Here is a 22336-nt window from a genome sequence, read left to right as displayed (position 1 = left end):
TGGAGTGGGTACCGTATGACTGCATAGGAACAATGGGTTGGGTATCATATGACTGCATAGGCACAATGGGGTGGGTATCATATGACTGCACATGAACAAAAGGGTGGGTATAATATGACTGCTCAGGAACATTAGGGTGGGTATCATATGACTGCACAGGAACAATATGGTAGGTATCGTATGACTACACATGAACAATGGGGTGGGTATCATATGTCTGCACAGGAAAAATAGGGTAGGTATCATATGGCTGCACAGTAACAATGGAAGGTAGGTCAAGGCCGGTCGCACTCTGGCGGAGAAAAATGGAAGAGAGATGAGTCAGCCGACTAGATCTGTACACGTTTAGTGAGATCCAACCCGACGGAAAATGTTCCATGACGTCACAACCGCACCCAACATTCCAGACTCCAGTCGATTAATAATTCTCTTATTGTCTATCGGTTTACCTTTACAAAAATACTCATATACATTCTATTGTATTGTAGCCTTGCATTCAACGGTTTTTAATTATCTTTCACATATACTATTTCAACCAGAGCCGAGTGGCAGTTTTCGTTTATTCTATAGGAATACATTAGCCAGGTATGTACCTGTAGCTCGCACATTCGCAAATAAACTCAAATTGTTGTGTTTTAACTCAGGATTACAATGATTTAACGTGATTTGAAATTTTATTTTGATATCAACAATACCCTATCGCGTGTAGCAGGTATCCATTTCAACACTTAAATTTTAAAATATCCACACGCCTATTATAACTAATCCTTTATTATTATAACAATAACAGTATCGAAGGAATTTATAACAATGCATCATATCATTACTACCGGTAAAGAACGGAAGGTTAAATCACTCATCACTTTTCCCATGGAGGGAAAATGAGGCGATGAGGAGGTAAATGAGTAGGAAAATTGAATAAATGAGGAGGTAAATGAGTAGGTAAAATTAGTGAATGAGGAGGTAAAATCAGTAGGGAGGGTAAATGAGTGATGAGGAGATAAAATGAGGAAATGAGGAAAAATAGTGAGGCTGTTAGGAAGGAAAATGAGGTGACGAGGAGGGAAAACTCATTAGTTTAACACACGCTTTATTTATCATTTATCTATACACAAATTTAGCCACAATTTTTCGTCCAGTACTTTATGATCGATGTATGTGTCTTTTAGTACTTCCTGTCGATGATAGATACACCCGGATCTGTTTTTATTCGTTCTAGTTGATGTATGGCCCTAGTCTCTACTATTTGAACTTGGCTCAATGCCGCTTTCCCACCCGCCTGATTGTTTGAAATCAATTTCGGGATTTTAGGAGGCTCGTACATTCTAAGCACCTTTTCAAACAAGAACTTGTGCTTTTTTGTGGCGTAGTTATTCGCTTTTAAGCAATGGTCACATTTACGTTCACGCACGTAGTTGGTCGTAGTTCATTTTAAACGTAGTTTGTCGTAGTAATACTACGGTCAACTAGGTTGAAGTACGCTCGAACTAGGTTTAAAAGATAAAATATGGAGAGTCTAAGTACGTTGAAGTACGTGTAAGTAAGAACAAGTACGTTCAACTACGAGTAAATCGGGTAGGGTTAACTATGGTATCACTACGTCTTACCACGAGTTGCTACGTTACATTACGTATATATTACGATCTAAGTACGAACAACTATGACAAATTACGATCAACTACATTGAGCTACGGAAAAGCGTTGTGGTTGCGCCTGCGTAGGACGGGAAAGCTTCGGTATGCCGCTTAGGAAAAAAACGATGATATAAAACAGAATGGCCGAAAAACTGAATTTAAAAGTAAAATGCATAAAAATGATCAATTTATACCACAGATTTGCTAACTAATGCAAAGAAAATATAATTTAAATGCAATATATAAAATGGATTTTTCCCGGTCTTCATGGTAAATGAACAGTTGATTGCTAGCGCGATTCGTGTACATGTATTTGCCGATCCAAATCTGTTGTTCATTTCGCATGAATACCGAAAAAATTCTATTTAATTTTTTAAGTATTTAAAATTAGCGATATTATCATACTAGAATTGAAATTAATTTATATAACAGTAAAGTTTTTGTGTAATCGGCTCTTGTTTCATATCATGTACTACGATCAAAAATGATACACACTACTGTTAAGTACGATCAAATACGTTTAACTAAGATCAACTACGTTCAAACTACGGTCACAGTAGGGTCAAAACATCGTAGTTAATCGTAGTCAGATTTTGAACATGTCGAAAAATTATTTGCTTACTACGGACAAATCATAAATTCGAACTACGATCATTACCACGTTTGACTACGATTATCTACGTGTAACTACGCTTAGTACGATCAACTACGATCAGCTACGATCATTCCTTACTACGATTAACTACGTGTAGTGTGACCACGCCATTATAATCCTCCATCAATTCCAAATCGGATGTCATCGCTTTTATCATCTTATACTCGGGATCTCGCTCCAGCAGCACAAAGTTAGAGAAACATTTCGCAAGAGATTGTCTGTACTCGTCCTTCATGTCACGTGTCTTTGCCTCCTCCTCTGTCAATCTTTCGGTTTTTATGGCTTTAAGAACATTTTGTTCGTATACATGTATAAGCTGTAAGCGGTAGAAGGTGAGATCTATAAACGTATCCCAAGGGTTCTCGTCATCATCATCATCATCATCCGAAGTGTCCATTTCTTTTTCCTCCTCCTCCTCAGTCTCCTCGTACTCGCTGTCTGATTCTTCCAGCTTCTGTCTTTTGCTGGTAGGTTCGTCGTCCGAGCTCATATCTTCCGAAGTTTCAGCATCATGCATCATCTTTTCGTGTCGTATCCTATTGTACAGTCTACCGAACGTTTTGGAACAAATGTTGCATATGAACATATTGAAGTTTCCACGACGAATGAGTTATTAGACGTGTATGGTCGCTTATAACCTCCATTTGACGCCTGTGACATACTCCTCGCGGCGGCGGCGGCGGCGGTGGCGGTAATAAATGTTCGATATTTTTACCCCCATATTAACGGCCTTCTCCTGCTAGGACCACCTCGACCGATTTTTCCGTAGATAGCTTTCTTTTCAAATCTGACCTCTTTCGCCTCTTTTGCTGCATGCGTCGCAATTCAATATCGACTAACGTTCTTCTAGGCTTGTTTTGTCGTTCAAGCATATTTTTGCTTCTTGTTTACCGCGCGACTGAGCCGTCTTTTGTGTCTTCTTTTTCTGTAATTCTAATAGATCCATTTTCCTTAGTAGGTCTGCACACAAACGCGTTTAAATAAGAACTGATATAATCGAGCAGAGCTATATTTTTTCTATAATTATTTTTGCACAGCTACCGACGAATGTCTCCTTTGTGCCTCCTCATATATATTTTTCATCTCACATTTATAAGAAAAACAGAAAATTTAATATCCTAAAACACTGTGCAGGTCTTTTGTTCACCTCTCTTTTATCATAATTGAAAAAAAAAATGATTCAATATATGACATTTAGTACAATTACTGTGTATTTCTCCTTTCAAAGTCAAATACTCTGTGAAGATTAACATCAAAGGTCAAGTCATGAAGAGACATTTCTACATTGCGATGCAATCGGTTTTGGGTGTTAAACAAAGGTTGGAGGAAACACAGCGATAAACTCAAAACAAAACAAACAAAAAAAGTTTGGTATCTGATCTTCAATCTAATAATTTATAGAAACTTGAAAAGGAGATAATCCTTTAAACTTGAATATAATATTATTCTTTAATCACCTTAAAAGTTTACCGGTAGTAATGATACGCTGCATTGTTACAAATTCATTCGATACGGTTATTTTTATAATAACAAGCAAATTCAATGAATTGGTATCCCCCGCCGAAAGGGTTTGTGGTGAGGAATGGCAAAAAAATATATCCGGCAAAAAGTTAAGAATGTTACTAAGAAGCAAATAATTTCAAATAATAGTCAAAATCATTTTACCAGAAAATGAATGCTTATTTTTTTATTTTATTTTTATTTTTTTTTTTTTTTTTTTTGAGGGGAGGGGGTGGGGGGCAGCGGGAGTGACCTGGTGAGGGTACAAATTATCAGCACTGATGAAAAATTTAAAATGAAAAAAAAAATGGGGAGAGGGTGGGGGGGGGGGGGGGGGGGTAAGCATTATCGGGTGGTGGGCATGACTGGATGGAGAAGTGAGGTGGGGGAACGGTACAACCTGTGTGGGTACACATCTTCATAAAATTATTTTTACAATAAATGTTCATGGAAAAGAATGAAAGAAGTTTAATGAAATTCAACCGATTGGTTGGTTTGTTATGTACAAATCTGTGGATTTTTAAACAATTATAGGGCAATATCTCTAAGGGAAATTGAAACTAAAAAAAAACTAGACGGGCATCATCGCAGTATGTTGGTTTATGTTTATTTCAAGTTTCATGAAATTCTACCAGCTGGTTACTTAGAAATGGCTGCAGACGGACGGACGGACGGACGCATGGACACACGGACGCATTGACGAAAGGAATATGTGCTCAGTGACTGATTTTTAATGAATTTCATGAACGAATATCAAGAAAGCATTCGTGTTCAGACTTGCAGATCGCACCTATATACGCTACTGTGAAATAGTTTATTAATTAAGTAATAGTGACATGAGAGGTAAATAAAAGATTAAACAGCAACGCGATACAGTCATTTGAAACGGATATGAATATTGTTGTAAGATTTAGATTTTACGCGTATATCTAACCATTGTCCTACAGAACAAGGGATCGATAATAGGGAGACTGTCTACTATTACCCCATACGAGGGTGTGGCCGACCTTGACCTACCTTCCATTGTTCTTGTACAGGCATAGGGTACCCACCCTATTGTTCCTGTGCAGTTATAGGATACCCACAGTATTGTTCCTGTGCAGTCATATGATGCCCATCCTATTGTTCCTGTGCAGTCATATGATGCCCATCCTATTGTTCCTGTGCAGTCAAATGATACCAACCCTATTGTTCCTGTGCAGTAAAGTAAGTAGTGTTAATTTAACTACAAAAAAGAAGTATCTTTAAAAAAGATACACGGTAGCATTAGTCAATGCACACTTTAAGGTGGTATCACGTTTAGAATTTCCGGTGAATAACAAAAAAAAAAAAAAACAAAGAATATTCAGTTCTTTCCAAAAACCGTTATGTTATGATTCAACCAAACAGTTTCCTTTGTCTAGAAAGGAACAATTCTTATATCTTAATATTGAGGTTTGGTACCTTTATTGCAGACAATAAACTAAAACAATACAAATTCATACGTGACTTCGGTGAGCTCAAGAAAGCAATTTCAAGCACAAATATTAATGTGGAATGTAAAGTAAGTTACACACTACAATATTCTACCAAGATACTTACAAAAACAATGCATTTGCAGAATAGAGTGATAAAAATAATGTTGACAGCTCGTGAAAACTAATGACAAATTTTCACAGGTATGTGTTATTTCTAACTTCCAATTTGGATTTTCTTAAAATTGGTCTTCTATATTGTAGCTTACAACTCGTGAATTAAAACAATATAAGAATATATTGTTACCTTACTGTCGTTTTGTCTATCCAAGTCACGTACGAATTCCTATTGTTTCAGTCATTTGTCACTACTTACAGCAACTCACAGTTTACATACGATCGGGTATTTATAAAGCAAAACAAAATGTAGTTTTTAAAGTAGAATTTTCATGTGTTTTATGTAGACATATTTTACATCATAATAATATCAATCATAATCTCGGAATTTTTGACAAAATAAATGGGACTAAAAAGGAGGGGTCGAAGGGGATCGGGTGACCATTCTTTGACATCGTCAAGGGATACGAAATGACAGAATGGAGACGAGTTGACTGAGGGACGAGTTGACTAGGGGACGATTTGACTGTGAATCGTTTACGGGATATCACTCTGTATCAGAGTGGCAGAGTCGAATACTGCCGCAGAGGATATAGGTTTACGACGTTTTACAAGCTATTTTCACAGGAGCTTTGGAACGGATTTTACTGTCTAACAATACGTCTCAGAGCACCTGCAAACCTCTTAAGAAAATATTATATATTCCATCCGGAAACCTGTGGAATTTTTCATCCACAAATCAAAATGTACAGTTTTAATCAGCTGTTAAATGACCTTCACCCATTTTTTAATACATCAAAAACATTTCAGGAAGCCGCCATATTGTTTATATACAAGAAGCGAGGCGACGTCATTTAGCATTATGGTCTATGGGGTAATATACAAGAAGAAGATACAAGCCCGCATTAGTCAATGCACACTTTTAGCTACGAAACGTGCATGCACTCTGCACTTTTACATACGATCGGGTATTTATAGAGCAAAACGAAATTGTAGATTTTTAAAGTAAGATTTTCATGTTTATTTTTATGTAGAACATATTTTACAGAACAGATGTTTTACATCATAATTATATTTATCATAGAGCTGGAGAGGAAAGCACAAGACAGAAAAGAGTGGAAAGCTCTAGTCCTTGTCCTATATGCCTCCGGGCACAACAAGGACTAGGTAGGTAGGTTTATTAATCATAATCTAGGAAACTTTGACAAAAGAAATAAGACTAAAAAGAAGGGGCAGAAAATTGGGGGACGAAATGACCATTTTTGAAATCGTTATGGGATACGAAATGACCAAACTGTGGACGAGTTGTCTAGTGGGCGAGTCGACTAGGGGACGAGTTGACTGTAAATCGTTTACGGGTGACCACTCCATATCAGAGCGGTAGAGTTGGCAGGTTTGTAGTCGAACTCAGCCGCAGTTGCACTACCGAGGGGATTCAGGTTTATGACGTAAGCTAGTTCAACAGGACTCTTGCAACGGATTATATTGTCTAACAATGCAGCTCAGAGCACCTGTACACCACTCATGAAAATATTATCTACTCGATTCCAAAGCCGGTGTAAATTTTCATCCACCAATCAAAATGTACAGTTTTTTGTTATATGACTTTCACCCCAAGTATAGTTCGACCGCGTTTTTTGAGCTGTGACGGAATGATACACTTTTTCAATCGGGTTATATTGATATTCGGTCCATACCTGTCTGAAAATCTGAAAAACCTCTATAAAGTAAGTTGATATGTATGGTTTGTTTACCATGAACTTGATTATATCGCTGGTGCAATTGGTAGAGCTAATGATTACAAACCTTGAGGTGCGAGTTCAAGCCCAGATTACGACCGTATTTTTTTCTCTAGTATAAATTATTTTTATTTTATTTTAGTAAAGAATCTTTGAAGACGCTTTTTAGAAACCATTTTATATAATTTAATGATAATATTTGTTTTTCATTGTTTCTATATATTTTTATATATTTTGCAACTTTTATTGCAATTTAATTCATGTCATATAATTTCAACTTCACTTGCTGTGTCTGTTGACGACCCTTCAGCTGTGTCAGTCTCTGGGTGAGATGATGTATCAGAATCTGGTATGATCACCGGTGCTGGGAGATTGTCTGTAGCAATATCTAACTCCCAGTATTTCTATTCAACTGGCTGTACATAGGCAATACACCTAGACCGATCTGAAGATGAAACTGTTTGCAAACCCTCCGTAATAAGGTCTTTATTAAAACTAACGATTGAAAAAAAGTAAACTTACCAAGGCTCAAACCTCGAAAAGCAAGTCTTGAAAGCCGACGCCATATCCTTTGTGTCATGCATTCGTTTACATTCATCTCGATAACTTATACCACTTAACTATGTACATGTATTACATATATGTTCGTACCCTTTTTTGGCGAATCAACTGTTTTGCATAAATTAGTCACGGCTCAATAAACGTGGCCGATCTATATTTACAGGAAGTAAACAATATTATCAATTTGAAAAAATTTGTTTTTTAGAAAAACAAAAAAGTGCATAGAGATATGAATCTTCACTATATAAAAATATTTTATAGGCGTCATAACGCATATCACAACATAAATCAAAGCGCTGAAAGCACAGAAAGGTTGAAACCTTTCGAAAAACATGTGGTTCTGGTAAGAAGTTAGTTCAATAACATTAAATTTGCACAGGGCGCCTTATAATATTTGGACGTTCAACATGTCCCTGTGTCAAGTTTAATTGAATGACAGCCATTTACATAGCAAAAATTCCAACCTTATTTTATTGAAGTGTAACGTAGGAAAACACTCAAACACGTGATACATTGGTTTACCATAATTTAAACTGCGCCAGGAATTACTTCCCCGACACATAGCACAGAATATTCTAGCGTAATTTAATTAAATATCATGAACAATACAACGCACTAGTAAAAAAAATCTACGGCCATTATTTAACGCACTTGTACCGTCGAATGCATGTAGACTAGATTTTTAAACTGCTTTTATATGAACTCATAACTTAATGAAAAAAATTTTAATTTAACACAACCAATAAATGCTGGTTACACCCATCAACTATAATCATATGCACACTACACAGACAATACCTTAGTAACGGGCCGCATTTTTTTTTATAAAATCCTACCATGAGAATACTTTGCGTCTAAAATAATTTTTATAATAAAGAAAATTGGACAGTTTCGTGTTGTGATGCAAAAGCAAATGGATGTAAATTTCACACTTGAGGACAGTTCGCTAATTTCAGTAAGACAGTATGTTCAATGGATATGTAAAATAGGTTTTCTTTGTCCGTTGTTGGTATTTACCTATCACATTTTAGTCACTTCCACCGTGAACTTGTAAAACCTTCCGCAAGATATTTTGCGGAAAGGTCTACCGGGAAATTTATAAAAACTTCGATAAAACATCGGACTATATGAAATGTCAAAATCGTAAAATATTGAAGTCCGACGTTTACTTATCGAACTAGTAATAAGTGTGTAACCTTCACTTTCACAGGAGCTGGTATTTAAGGCACGAATTCGAAGGTAGTTATCCGCCGGATATGCCACCATGGTCTACTCGAATTTAGTCCATATAAATAGATTTTTCCCGACTAGTAAAACATATTTTCATGTCAAATATCAGCCTTATTTGTGCTTGTTTGTAAGAAGAATGTCTGCTGATGTTTTAAGCTACGTTATATGCTTCAAAATGTTAGTCGAAGCTGTTTGATAAAGTTAAAGTAAAGTTTGTATTTCCTGCTGTCTACCTATACCATATTTGTGTTTCCAAACAATGTTTATTCAACAGAAACTACAAACTCATTGTGTACATAATTGCGCTTCCTTTGTTTCCAAACTGCGCTTATCATTCAAGAAAGATAAAACAAACAAAAGTGTCATTGTGGGCCTACTGCTCGCCAGGGTATCAAATGCTATTCTCTAAGTAATCAGATCTCCAATAGGTCAACTCTAATATTATTTATGTTTGCTATGTGTCAAGTTTTTTTTTCTATAATTGTAAGTGGAAGCATATTTCCAACAATTGCTAAATTGTGATGATAAATTAGTAAATCAAAAGAATTATCAAGCGTAAATTAGAAGGATATGAAAATAATATTGTAAAATCAGACGACTACAGGCAATGCACATCGTACAGTATTAGAATACACTTACTGCAGGCACAACACACAGAAAAGTTCAACTCCAAACATTCAACACCTCAAAATTTAAATTCCAAGATCATTCTCCTAGTAATCAGATCGCCAAGATTTTAAATTTTCTCACCTCCCATGACTTTTTGCTAGGTTTCAAGTTTTTTTTGTACAGTTGCTAAATAGCGACCTGTGAAGTTTCCACTTTTCTCTATTTTGATAGATAAATTAAACGAGAATTATGATTTGTTCTAGCAGGATTGGCATATAAGTGAGAACTGTTCTAGAAAGGTTCAGAATTCAAAAGCTACACATGTATACCATTTTGGATGTACCTCTGCGTGACGGTCTTTGGATTACAGTATGTTATAGCGTTTCGAAAACTAAAGAACAAATCTACAGTTGACAGCAGGCAACAACAAATAATACACATTCTTGACCTAATCAATACTACTTTCTATGTTCACCAGTCTATTGTACATATAATGTTTGAGTGAATGTTTTCTTGACAATTCGTTATGTATTAAAAAATAAGGCTACTTATTAAGAAGAGCCATTTTGTCGACTTCCACATATCAAAAACACAATTTTCAGATATATAGAATAATGTTTTGACAAATAAGAATCTTATTCCTAACTTAGTCTATAAGCAAGAAGACAAACTTTAAAAACTATTTCTATGTAGCTAGGTTTAAAGTATCGAGTAGAATAGAAAAATCTAATTATTTTTCAAAATTTAACAAGATATCACATAATACACCAACTTTCACAATTCTTGGAGCAAGGGTTGTATAATTCTACACATTTCTGCGAAATCAACTTCTTGTTTAGCCGACCCTAGAAATAAAATGTATTGACGTCACGGCTCACGTAATCGTGACACCAAAACATTAAAACTTTTTGCAACCCTACTTCTTTAATTCATGGGTTGTTGTCTTTAAACTCCGCTACCTTGTTAAAAATGTTTGTACAAACGACCGACCCTGCTAAAACAACAGCAGAAGTCAGTAGGGTCCACCAAGCTAGAAACTAGACCTGTATCTACCCCAAGATCCTGCTGTTTCGACTTCCATGCAGTTTTGAGATAAGAAAAAGAACTATACATATGAAAATCGCCGGAAGAAGACGCAAGTGCCCCGTTACTATGCTTTGATTCAATTTTGCTTTAAAACGTCTATTAATTTAAAGACGTCTTTATTTTGTAGGTAAAAACTACATAAGAAGACGTCTTTTCTGGTCACAGACGTCGTGACCATAATACAATCAAATGAAGACGTCTTCAAGACGTCTTCTGTTTGCTGGATAACTGTTACCAACAAAGATGAAACAATTTCAAAATGAGATGTCAAGACACTTGTCCTATATTCCCCTGCTTCACCTAAACATTGACCCCTTTTTATTCATCTGACGTCATGGATGACCATGCACACTTTGTCGGGTTTTCTATACACTGTACAAGCTCATCCGCGGTACGTTGGCCAGATCTATACGCACCGTGGACGAACCCATAATGAAGAGGATCTAGATGCTCCCCGGCAAAGAATAACCGCCCATTCGGCGCCTGGAGGTTCTTCATGTTTTCAACAGTGAATCCGGTAGGCCAGTAGCTAAACGCTCCTCGTGTCAGTCGATCCGTGTTCCACCGGGAAACTTTGAACCCGGACAGTTTTGGAATGGTAACGTTCGGGTATAGTGATTGCAAGATGTTCAGAACTTCTTGTATGACCATGTCATCGGTTGACCTATCAACCCATGTTACGTCGTCTCCAAACAGAGAAAGATGTAGAATGTTCGATCCCGAGTAAAGCGTGTTCAGGTTTTGCCAGCAGCTGAAATGTCCCCGAATTTTAGATGCGCGAAGAATGTACATTGTTTCGTCCCAGAAAGAACGTGGAAATTGGACGTATATATGAGTGAATCGGCAGAAACCAAACATATCTATTGCTAATTGTTTTTTCGGTGGCAAAGGCGGAGAGAATTTTACTTCTCGTTGTTGTAAAACTGAATGTAGCGACAACAAAATCAGCTTCAAACATTCTTCCGTCATCAGTAAATACTCTAACCGAATCATTTCCATGTTCAATCAATACTACCGTGTTATTAAACATAAGACGAGGATCTGTTTCAGGCATGAAACCTTCAAGTAAACCTTTCACTATATCCGTAAAACCAGTCTCATGTTTGACTGCCATCATATCATAATTTCCAAAATCCTCAAAAGTATCATCTAAGTGCAGTTTCTTACCGGACAATGTTGATGGAGGCATACCGGTTTCAAAATCCAGTAGGTAAGTTTCTATGACGTCGTCAACTGCATTCGTTGGTCTCCAATCTGAATTCCGCAGTCCCGCTAAAACTGAAAAGTCGTCTTCAGCCTTCTGTATCAGCTGCCTAGAATTTGTGAGAGCGTCTTGCAACTTAGAGTAAGCAAAACCCGCTGCTCCGGTGACGTCATTTCCGTTTTCATCTCGCACTGTCCAGTCATTTAGGGAATTGTCTGTGTAAGATATGTTATGCCTCTTAGCCATATTGTATACGGGGTTTGAACCTTTGCCGTAGATCCACATGGCACCCAACTCAACCGTGTAGTTGCCAAGTCGTTCATGTTTAATCCGTCCGCCAATTCTAGACGTCGCTTCAAGCATCAGGATATTCTTGTACCCGGCATCATGTAGCGCCTTTGCTGTACTGACTCCTGACATGCCGGCTCCCAGTACCAAAATGCTGTCTTCTAAAAAGAAATCCAATGATAGAAGAACATTTTTTGTCAAATAACCTTGAATCTCTTCACACAATTATTACACTAGTTTATGTTTGTATCAAACGAAGAACTCATTTCGTAATTCAAGTCTCCTCACATTTCTTAAATTATATGCACTTTAGAAATGTTATCATTATATTTGCAGAATAACTACATGCAGACAAAAAATCAGCAATTCATTGTGATTAACAAATCATAAGATTATTGCAAGAGAACGAAATTTCAACAAAACTAAAGCCATGTGTACATTTAACTCTCTCGATTAATCGTCTTTAGTATGTCTGCGTTCAAGCGTGCTTTTAATAATTTTCTCTTGCTGCATTTTTTTTTTCGTAGTTTTTTACTTGTAATAGCAAAAATGTTGTTGCATTAATGTTATTATGTTTTCTTCAAATGAACGTGAATGTTGAATAATTCGGTTAACAATAATAGTAATAATTGTATTATCTTACAATCCAAATCTGGAACATGTATATTATTACATGGACAGACTTTCCTTTTACCAGGTTTGCAATAGGTAGTGTCGCAAGGGTTTGAATTTTAAAGCCCGAATGTTTGTTGTCGTGTGATATTACGATGTGATGAAACAAGAAGGATAACCTTATCCAACTTAAATGCGGTTAAACATTATTGCAACTTTTCTGTTATAATTATACATGCAAGTATTGTTACATAATTATGTATTTTACATTTCTGGTGAGCATCAAATATATACCCGTATGCGTGGATTGTGACAACAAATTCTAGACTTCTACTGTTATACTTACAATTTTTGTATATTATGCTTTTAAGACTTCTATGATTTGAGACGTGTTTTGTCGAAGAAATATTTAAGTTATTCTGATATGTGTATTTTTGTATAAATGTTTGAATAAAAATTGACTGTATGATTGTGTAAATGTATGAATGTACATGAAATTTAATTGAAGGCCATACTGGAAATAAGTTGTATGATATTTGCATTTGTACGCTTAGTATGTAACCGTCAGAAAATCGTTGTTGTTAAGTTGTTATCTTATCTTTTATCTTATCTATACAATAAATATTTTATAAAAGAAAAACACACAAAGTATAATTTATGGATGACATATAGATTTTTTTTAAAGATTAATATGTCAGTATGTCAAATTTATAAAATTATTAAGAAATAGCAATTGTTGAACTGGCCTTAAATTCTATTTATAAATAATACGAAGAAATTGCGCATAATATTGTTGCACGTAATTTCTTATCGGTCAAATCATGAAATCGTCGGTTTAATGCAGAAAGGAAACATCTGTATATTAATAAAGAAGGCACTTATCTCCTTTCTGCATTAACCCCACGAAATATGCTTCCGTGTATGTCCTTTCTTAAAGACAAAGGTATATTGATCGTTTCCCACACTCTTTCGAATGTGCGATTTAAATCAGGAACGTATTCTGAAAGAAAATGAGGCGGCTTTTAAATTTAGATCAAAACCGAAATGCGTGGGCAAAATTCTATACAAAATAGCTTGCACTCACTGAGTGATATTGCACTACAAATTGTACGGTGTTCCGTTAGGGCCAGCGCTTGCTCTCTGTGAACGCGAAGCGCGAAGGTACGACGGTACGATGGCAAAACACGACAGTACGATGGCGAAGCGCGACAGTATGATGGTGACAACACGACAGTGCGATGGCGAAGCGCGACTGTACGATGGCGAAGCGCGACACTACAATGGTGACAGTACAGTCCGTCGTACTGAACTATACAATACAGAGTTTAATTAGAGTCGGCCTTTTAAGAAAACAGAGAAAAGACAGTGAAACGCGACAGTACGATGGCGAAGCGCGAAAGTACGATGGTCACACTACGATGGTGAAGCGCGACAGTGCGATGGCGAAGCGCGACACTACGATGGTGAAGCGCGACAGGTCGATGGTGAAGTGCGACAGTACGACGGACTTTCACCATCGTAGTGTCGCGCTTCGCCATCGTACTGTCGCACTTCGCCATCGCACTGTCGTGTTGTTACCATCGTACTGTCGCGCTTCGCCATCGTGCCGTCGTTCCTTCACGCTTCGCGTTCACAGGGAGCAGGCGCTGGCCTTAACGGAACACCGTAAAATTGTCATTCAAGATTTTTAAATAGATAAAAGTTAAATGTAAAGTTTCTTGTTTAACGTGGGTAGCCGACGAAAGTCCCCAGCTGGAATGGATGGAACAATTTATTTCCAGCCGAGCCTAAGGCAGGTGTCAAAATTCCTGTATGAAAATATGAACTGTTTTACAGCTGTAAAACGTCTGTAAATGAACTGGCCCGTGTTCACAAAACATTTTCAATCTCAGCTGAGTTTGATAATGAAACTTCATTTGTCATTTATATCTAAATAGCATGGTTAAAACTAAATTTTAAATTAATAACGATTTTCAAACGATTTTTCAGTAATGATGGTCTGTCCGAGTTAGAATTTAACCTTGAAGTTTTAGTAAAATTGATATAAAAAGTTCAAACTCAAACTCAGCTGAGACTGAAAAAATAGTTTTGTGAACACGGGGCCTGTACTTTGAAATTACAGCTGTAAAAAATCCTGTAAGTGGAAAATAACCAGAAATACAGTTGAATTTTACAGGTGTAAAACACGCAGTTCACAAAAATACAGCTGTAAAATGTTCATGTCTCAAAATAACAGCTGTAACTTTTCTGGAGGGAACACGAGTACTGTCAGCCATCTTTAATTAATTTTGACGGGATATTACTGAAGTTCACAGAGATACCACATCCTTTAAAATATTGGAATTTTAACCATTATTTAATAAGTGCAACTGTTTTATTATGTGATATAGTTGTAAAAGGACATGTATAAGTACATGCATTAACTCTTTACACTAGATTTGAAGCTGATAAGTTTAAATGAAATGATTACAAAACTGTCATATGTTTTCATGACAAAGAAAGTTTTATAAACACGACCTGATGCATAATTTCTGCTTTGTATTCTACTCTTGAATTTTGAAAATGCTATACTGAAACCATATTTCATATTGATTTTTACTTACAAGATCATTTATTTTGCCATTTTTTGTAGTAATTGCTACACTTTCTAGAGAAACATAATTCATCCTAAAACTTTTTGTACATCTGCTTTCGTCCCTTAAAATAAGGTCTTCTTTTTCAATACCTTTAATATTTCTACAGCAGTAACTCTGAGGCATTTTTAAAGCTGTAAGTTTTTTACAGCTGTTTCTAATTTGCATAATTCGAACTTGTTTACAGTCGTTTTACAGCTGTTACTTGAAATTTACAGATGTAAAATCAATATTGTTATATGAAATCTACAGGTGTAAATTTGAAATGATATTAACTGTCATTTTGAACAAAAATACAGACCCTTTACAGCTGTAAAATTTCATACAGGATTTACCTCCCCAGCATCCAGTCTAGGCCGATGCTGCTGGAAATAGTACCAGTTTAAGTAAATCACCCAGCATTGAACACTAGTCATAAATAGATGTTCGATCCTCGGGCGGGGTGTATGATCTCTGTGACTATTTGATAAACGACATTGTGTCTGAAATCATTAGTCCTCCACTGATTCATGTGGGGAAGTTGGCAGTTACTTGCGGAGAACAGGTTGGTACTGGTACAGAATCCAGGAACACTGGTTAGGTAAACTGCCCGCCGTTACATGACTGAAATATTGTTGAAAAACGGCGTTAAACCCAAAAAAAAAAAAACAAACAAACATAAATAGATGTACAATTAATGCAATTAATCTCATTAAACAATAAAAAAAGCTTTATCTTGTAAATTGCCTTCATCACAACAAAATAGTCTATGTATTAGAGTATGAAAATGATCCATACTGATATCAATAGTAACGATCAAGGAGTGTTTGAATATATAAAAATGGTGAATTTTGTTTAATTTCCATTATCATAGGGAACATCTCACGGTTCGTCTAGACATATGGAATCTTCTTTATCAAAGAATCGTGTTCCGTAATCCTAGACACTGTCTTAGAGGAATAAGGTCAGTAATTCGGTCGAAAATTTGCTTCCGTGGTGTAATTCGAAAGGATAAAATAGATCCTTATTTTCCCATTTTTACACAAATTCGTGTAGAACGAGTGCTTAAGGCACATTTTTTCACCCAGTCTGCTTGAATACGTTCTGCATGAAATAAGACGGATTTCATGTTTATTCACCTCATATGGCATGTTTTGCAGATCGAAACCGAAAGTAGGAATTTACTGTGTGGTCAAGAGCAAATATGGGTCATATTCAGGGAACATGTAGCAGAACACAACCGACTGGTATTTCACTAGGAACTTTTCAATAACCTATTTTCTTTTCATTTTGTCGTTTATTTATGATAGAACTTTCATGAAAAATAGGTGCAGGAAAAAGTGATGTTTTTAAAGATACGTAAAGACGACCTGAAGTTGTCGTTTTTATATGAAACAAAGAAGGATTTGAATTACTGGCCTAACATTTATCAAAAAAGACATTATTAAGCGGAGACAATAAGTGATGGAAAATAATGAAGAAATAAATCCCACCTCTGTGTAATCGTAGATACTTCGCATCTTTGGATGAAATCACATTGTAACAAAGACATAAGATACTAATCCACAATGATAACGTGATTCCCGCGCAAACTCGAAGACGAGTCCATCTCATGATAATTTATGAAATAGTAATCTATACATGACAAGTAAATAACAGTATTATTTATTTTAACTGTCCAATACCGTATACGGTGTATAGCTCAGTCGGGTAAAATGCAGAAAACAACAGAAATAGGAATGTTTAACTCTCTGTTCAAATAATTGTAGATGACATAATGTAGTATGTCAGATTTTTATTTTTCTAAGTTATCACCCGTAATTATTATAAGCATCAGACTTTTTTCCAGCAATTACAAACACTGCAGACTGACGTTAAACGTACTTTTTAAACAATATCTAAACTAATAGCCATAGTCTAAAAAGTTAAATTATAACACTTAAGATATTTAATTTTTCATACATACATAGGTACTATATACACAACATCATTAGAGTTCACATATCGAAAAGCACTATAAAATGTAGATTTACTTCTGTCTATTACATTTTTATATAACAATAACTTTACACCCACCTATTTATGCACTGTCAAATATTTTTACTTAAAACATGAGGTTAAAATGTGTACCTTTAATGTAAAGGGACTTGGCGACCCTGTATTCGATTGGTTAAAACAAAGAAATTTTGATATATGCTTAATCTAAGAATTGAATGAGGAGGTATCGCATGTTTTAGTGGCAATAGTTCAAACAGCCTTAGTCTGGCGTACAAAACAAACCGAAACAAAACAATACACGTGACATTCTTATCACAAACCGCCTATCTTTTGTAGGCTCGATTATTTTTTAGTATCTAACAATATTCTAATTAACATTGAAAAGTATGAAATACCGACTGGTATACGGTCAGACAACTCATTAGTATATTGTATAATTTGATTTACCAAACAAATTCGAGGATCCGGCTATTTCAAATTAATCTGAAACTGAATAATTTGATTAAACGCCCATTTTTATACAGTGATATATTCAATGGCGTTGTACATAATAATAATAATAATAATAATTAGTATTATTATTATAACAATATTAATAATGGCAATGATAGTATACTGAAAGGAAAAAGAAACGTATATGTTTTAATTTTGCATAATTTTTGAAGTACCAGTAACGAACAAATTAAAATTTGCCCATAGACTAATGTCGTGTACACAGATTGTAACAACATGTCAAACTCACTGAACCGTCACAATTTCGCACGTGATTCGCTGATTAGCACTTTTCACCCTTTTGCACGTGCAATTCGTGAGCCGCGGACTTTATACAGTGAAAAATTATATCGGACAGATCCTTTACGTCGTTTGGTTCAATTAAAAAAAAAAATGTTTTGATACGTAACGTCGTGAAATGCCACTGCCAGCCGAAAGAGACAGAGGACGTGCAGTTAACTCGTTAATTCAAGGTTTCGCGCATACACGGGTCGCTAGGCAGCTTGGTGTTGTCAAGTCAACCGTCAGCCGACTTCGGCAACGTTTACATGCGGCAGGGCAGTTAGTGAACAGACCTCGTAGTGGACGTCCCCATGAAACAACCAGACGTCATGATCGTGCGATACGTTTGACACATCTGCGTGACCCGTTCAGGACGGCGGTGGAAACAGCAGCAAACATGCCAGGACGTCACAACAACAGGTTTTATCCCAAAACTGTGCAGACTCGTTTGAAAGAAGTAGGCTTGAACGCCAGACGACCTTACGTTGGACAACAGCTTACGCAGAGAAGACACGTCAGACCTGGATGAACTGGTTGCGACGACACAACCTTCATCAGTTTCTATGCACCGATGGAGACAACGCACTGACGGAGAGTTCTGTCTCTGTACTGAATGGCATTTAAGTTTCCGTTGACCACAATTAGAGGCGTTTTGAGTCCATGGGCAATGACGCCCCACACCATTACCGAGCCACCACCAAATATGTCAATTTTCATGACGCATGTGTCCGTGAATCGTTCTCCCCGACGTCGATAAACGCGTATGCGTCTGTCAGCACGGTGAAGGGTGAATCACTACTCGTCATTAAATAGGACTTGTCTCCATCGGTGCATAGAAACTGATAAAGGTTGTGTCGTCGCAACCAGTTCATCTTGTTCTGACGTGTCTTCTCTGCGTTAGTTGTTGTCCAACGTAAGGTCGTCTGGCGTTCAAGCCTACTTCCTTCAAACGATTTTGCACAGTTTTGGGATAAAACCTTTTCTTGTAACGTCCTGGCATGTCTAATGCTGTTTCCACCGCCGTCCTGAACGGGTAACGCAGATGTGCCAAACGTATCGCACGATCTTGACGTCTGGTTGTCTCATGGGGACGTCCACTGCGAGGTCTGTTCACTAACCGTCCTGTTGCATGTAAACGTTGCCGAAGTCGGCTGACGGTTGACTGGACAACACTAACCTGTCATGCGACCCGTGTATGCGCGAAACCTTGCATTAACAAATCAACTACACGTCCTCTGTCTCTTTCGGCTGGTAGTGGCATTTCACGACGTTACGTATCAAAACAAATTTTATGGAATTGAACCAAACGACGTAAAGAATCTGTCCGATATGATTTTTCACTGTATAAAGTCCGCGGCTCACGAATTGCACGTGCAAAGGGTGAAAAGTGCTAATCAGCGAATCACGTGCGAAATTGTGACGGTTCAGTGAGTTAGACATGTTACAACCTGTGTACACGACATTAGTCTATGGGCAAATTTTATCTTGTTTATTATTCGTACTTCCTATTCGTACAAAAATTATGCAAAATTAAAACATATACGTTTCTTTTTCCTTTCAGTATACTATCATTGCCATTATAATTATTGTTATAATAATAATAATTATTATTATTACTATTACTATGTACCACGTCATTAAACATATTACTGTATAAAAATGGGCGTTTAATCAAATTATTCAGTTTCAGTTTAATTTGAAATAGCCGGATCCTCGAATTTGTTTGGTAAATCAAATTGTACAATATACTAATGAGTGGTTTGACCGTAAACCAGTCGGTATTTCATACTTTTCAATGTTAATTAGAATACTGTTGGATACTAAAAAATAATCGAGCCTACAAAAGATAGTCGGTTTGTGGTAAGAATGTAACGTGTATTGTTTTGTTTCGGTGTGTTTTGTACGCCAGACCAAGGCTGTTTGAACTATTGCCACTAAAACATGCGATACCTCCTCATTCAACGTCTTAGATTAAGCATATATCAAAATTTCTTAGTTTTAACCAATGGAATACATGATCACCAAATCCCTTATATTAAAAGTACACATTTTCACGCTCTTGTTTTAAGTAAAAATATTTGACAGTGCATAACTAGGATGGTGTAAAGTTATTGTTATATAAAAATGTAATAGACAGAAGTAAATCTACACTTTATAGTGCTTTTCGATACGTGAACTCTAATGATGTTGTGTATATAGTACCTATGTGTGTATGAAAAATTAAATATCTTAAATGTTATAATTTAACTTTTCAGACTACGGCTATTAGTTTAGATATTGTTTAAAAATACGTTTTACGTCAGTCTGCAGTGTTTGTAATTGCAGGGGAAATGTCTGATGCTTATAATAATTATGGGTGGTAAGTTAAACTTAGAAAAATAAAAATCTGACATACTACATTATGTCATTTACAATGATTTGAACAGAGAGTTAAACATTCCTATTTCTGTTGTTTTCTGCATTTTACCCGACTGAGCTATACACCGTATACGGTATTGGACAGTTAAAATAAATAATACTGTTATTTACTTGTCATGTATGGATAACTATTTCATAAACTATCATGAGATGGACGCGTCTTCGAGTTTGCGCGGGAATCACGTTATCATTGGGGATAAGTTTCTTATGTCTTTGTTACAAAGTGAGTTCATCCAAAGATGCGAAGTATCTACGATTACACAGAGGTGGGATTTTTTTCATCATTATTTTCCATCACTTATTGTCTCCGCTTAATAATGTCTTATTTGATAAAATTTAGGTCAGTAATTCAAATCCTTCTCTGTTTCATATACAAACGACAACTTCAGGTCGTCTTTACGTATCTTTAAAAACATCACTTTTTCCTGCACCTATCTTTCATGAAAGTTCTATCATAAATTAACGACAAAAATGAAAAGAAAATAGGGGATTGAATAGTTCCTAGTGAAATACCAGTCGGTTGTGTTCTGCTACATGTTCGCTGAATATGACCCATATTTGCTCTTGACCGCACAATGAATCCCTAATTTCGGTTTCGATCTGCAAAACTTGCCATATGAGGTGTATAAACATGAAATCCGTCTTATTTCATGCAGAACGTATTCAGCCAGACTGGGTGAAAAAATGTGCCTAAAGCACTCGTTCTACACGAATTTGCGCAAAAATGGGAAAATTAGGATCTATTTTATCCTTTAGAATTACACTACGGAAGCAAATTTTCGACCGAATTACTGACCTTATTCCTCTAAGACAGTGTCTAGGATTACGGAACACGATTCTTTGATAAAGGAGATTCCATATGTCCAGACGAACCGTGGGACCTTCCCTATGATAATGGAAATTCACCATTTTTATATATTCAAACACTCCTTGATCGTTACTATTGATATCAGTATGGATCATTTTCATACTTTAATACATAGACTATTTTGTTGTGATAAAGGCAACTTACAAGATAAAACAGATTAAGCAAGCTTTTTTATTGTTTAATGAGATTATCTGCATTAATTGTACATCTATGTATGACTAGTGTTCAATGCTGGGTGATTAGGAAAACAAACATTGATTGACCAGTTCGTTTCGAATTGGCACGGTGAAATGCAAGCTTCTAATATGGGTAAGCTTTACGGCCTTTTTAAAGATCAACTTGCATGCTTGTGAGGACTATCTAACATATTACCTAAGCATCTATACTTAGTTACTTACCAATTTTTAAATATCGTTCTGCAAATCATAAATTGGCTATTGAGACCGACCGCTGGTCAATATTCCATACAATGATTATGACAGGAATTGTTCCTCATGCTCCATAGAATTAGGCGATTAATATCATTATTTAATTTACTTGTTTGTAATCGCTTCAGATTTAAAAGAATCCAGCTAATCCCAGAAATCCTAACATTATTTAACACAGCCAAGTTATGAACATCAAAATCTCTTAGCACATTTATATCCTATATTATGAAGGATGTTCAGTAGAAATATGTTTGTATTAATCCAAATCTATTCAAGTTAATCGCAAAACACAAATGTTACCTACTCATTCATAAAGTGCAATTCTCCCAACATTGAATACTTTCCTCGTGACCCTTTATGGATTATAGTGTAGTATTTCTCGTAAAAGACAATCGTTATTTACTCACTTGGATCAGGTGAGCTGGTTACCTACTAGTATATACTGTTACAGTATTGAAATCAATACTTCAAATCAAGCGGACAAACAAATAATACTGTCCCTTACCACGACCTATTACAGTGTTTACTATAAATTTATACAAAAAGAAG

General features: G+C 36.1%; 1 protein-coding gene across 3 annotated transcripts; it reads right to left on the bottom strand.

Moving 5' to 3' along the window:
- Positions 1 to 7215: 7215 nt before the first annotated feature.
- Positions 7216 to 22091, bottom strand: LOC123527991 (uncharacterized). 3 transcript variants are annotated; one of them, XM_045307736.2, is made up of 2 exons: positions 21758 to 22091; positions 7216 to 12238 (listed from the first exon to the last, which is right to left on the bottom strand). In XM_045307736.2, exon 2 carries the CDS (start codon positions 12207 to 12209, stop codon positions 11355 to 11357), a length of 855 nt encoding a protein of 284 aa, XP_045163671.2. In that variant the 5' UTR covers positions 12210 to 12238; positions 21758 to 22091; the 3' UTR covers positions 7216 to 11354. The 3 variants fall into 3 exon arrangements, with proteins under 3 accessions (XP_045163671.2, XP_045163669.2, XP_045163672.2); XM_045307734.2 differs by lacking the exon at positions 21758 to 22091 and adding an exon at positions 16795 to 17367; XM_045307737.2 differs by lacking the exon at positions 21758 to 22091 and adding an exon at positions 17268 to 17360.
- Positions 22092 to 22336: the final 245 nt, after the last annotated feature.

Source organism: Mercenaria mercenaria, chromosome 14 (genome assembly GCF_021730395.1).
Source record: "Mercenaria mercenaria strain notata chromosome 14, MADL_Memer_1, whole genome shotgun sequence".
NCBI classification, from domain to species: Eukaryota; Metazoa; Mollusca; class Bivalvia; order Venerida; family Veneridae; genus Mercenaria; species Mercenaria mercenaria.
Note: the sequence above shows the minus strand (reverse complement) of the source record. Positions and strands in the feature narration are given on the sequence as shown.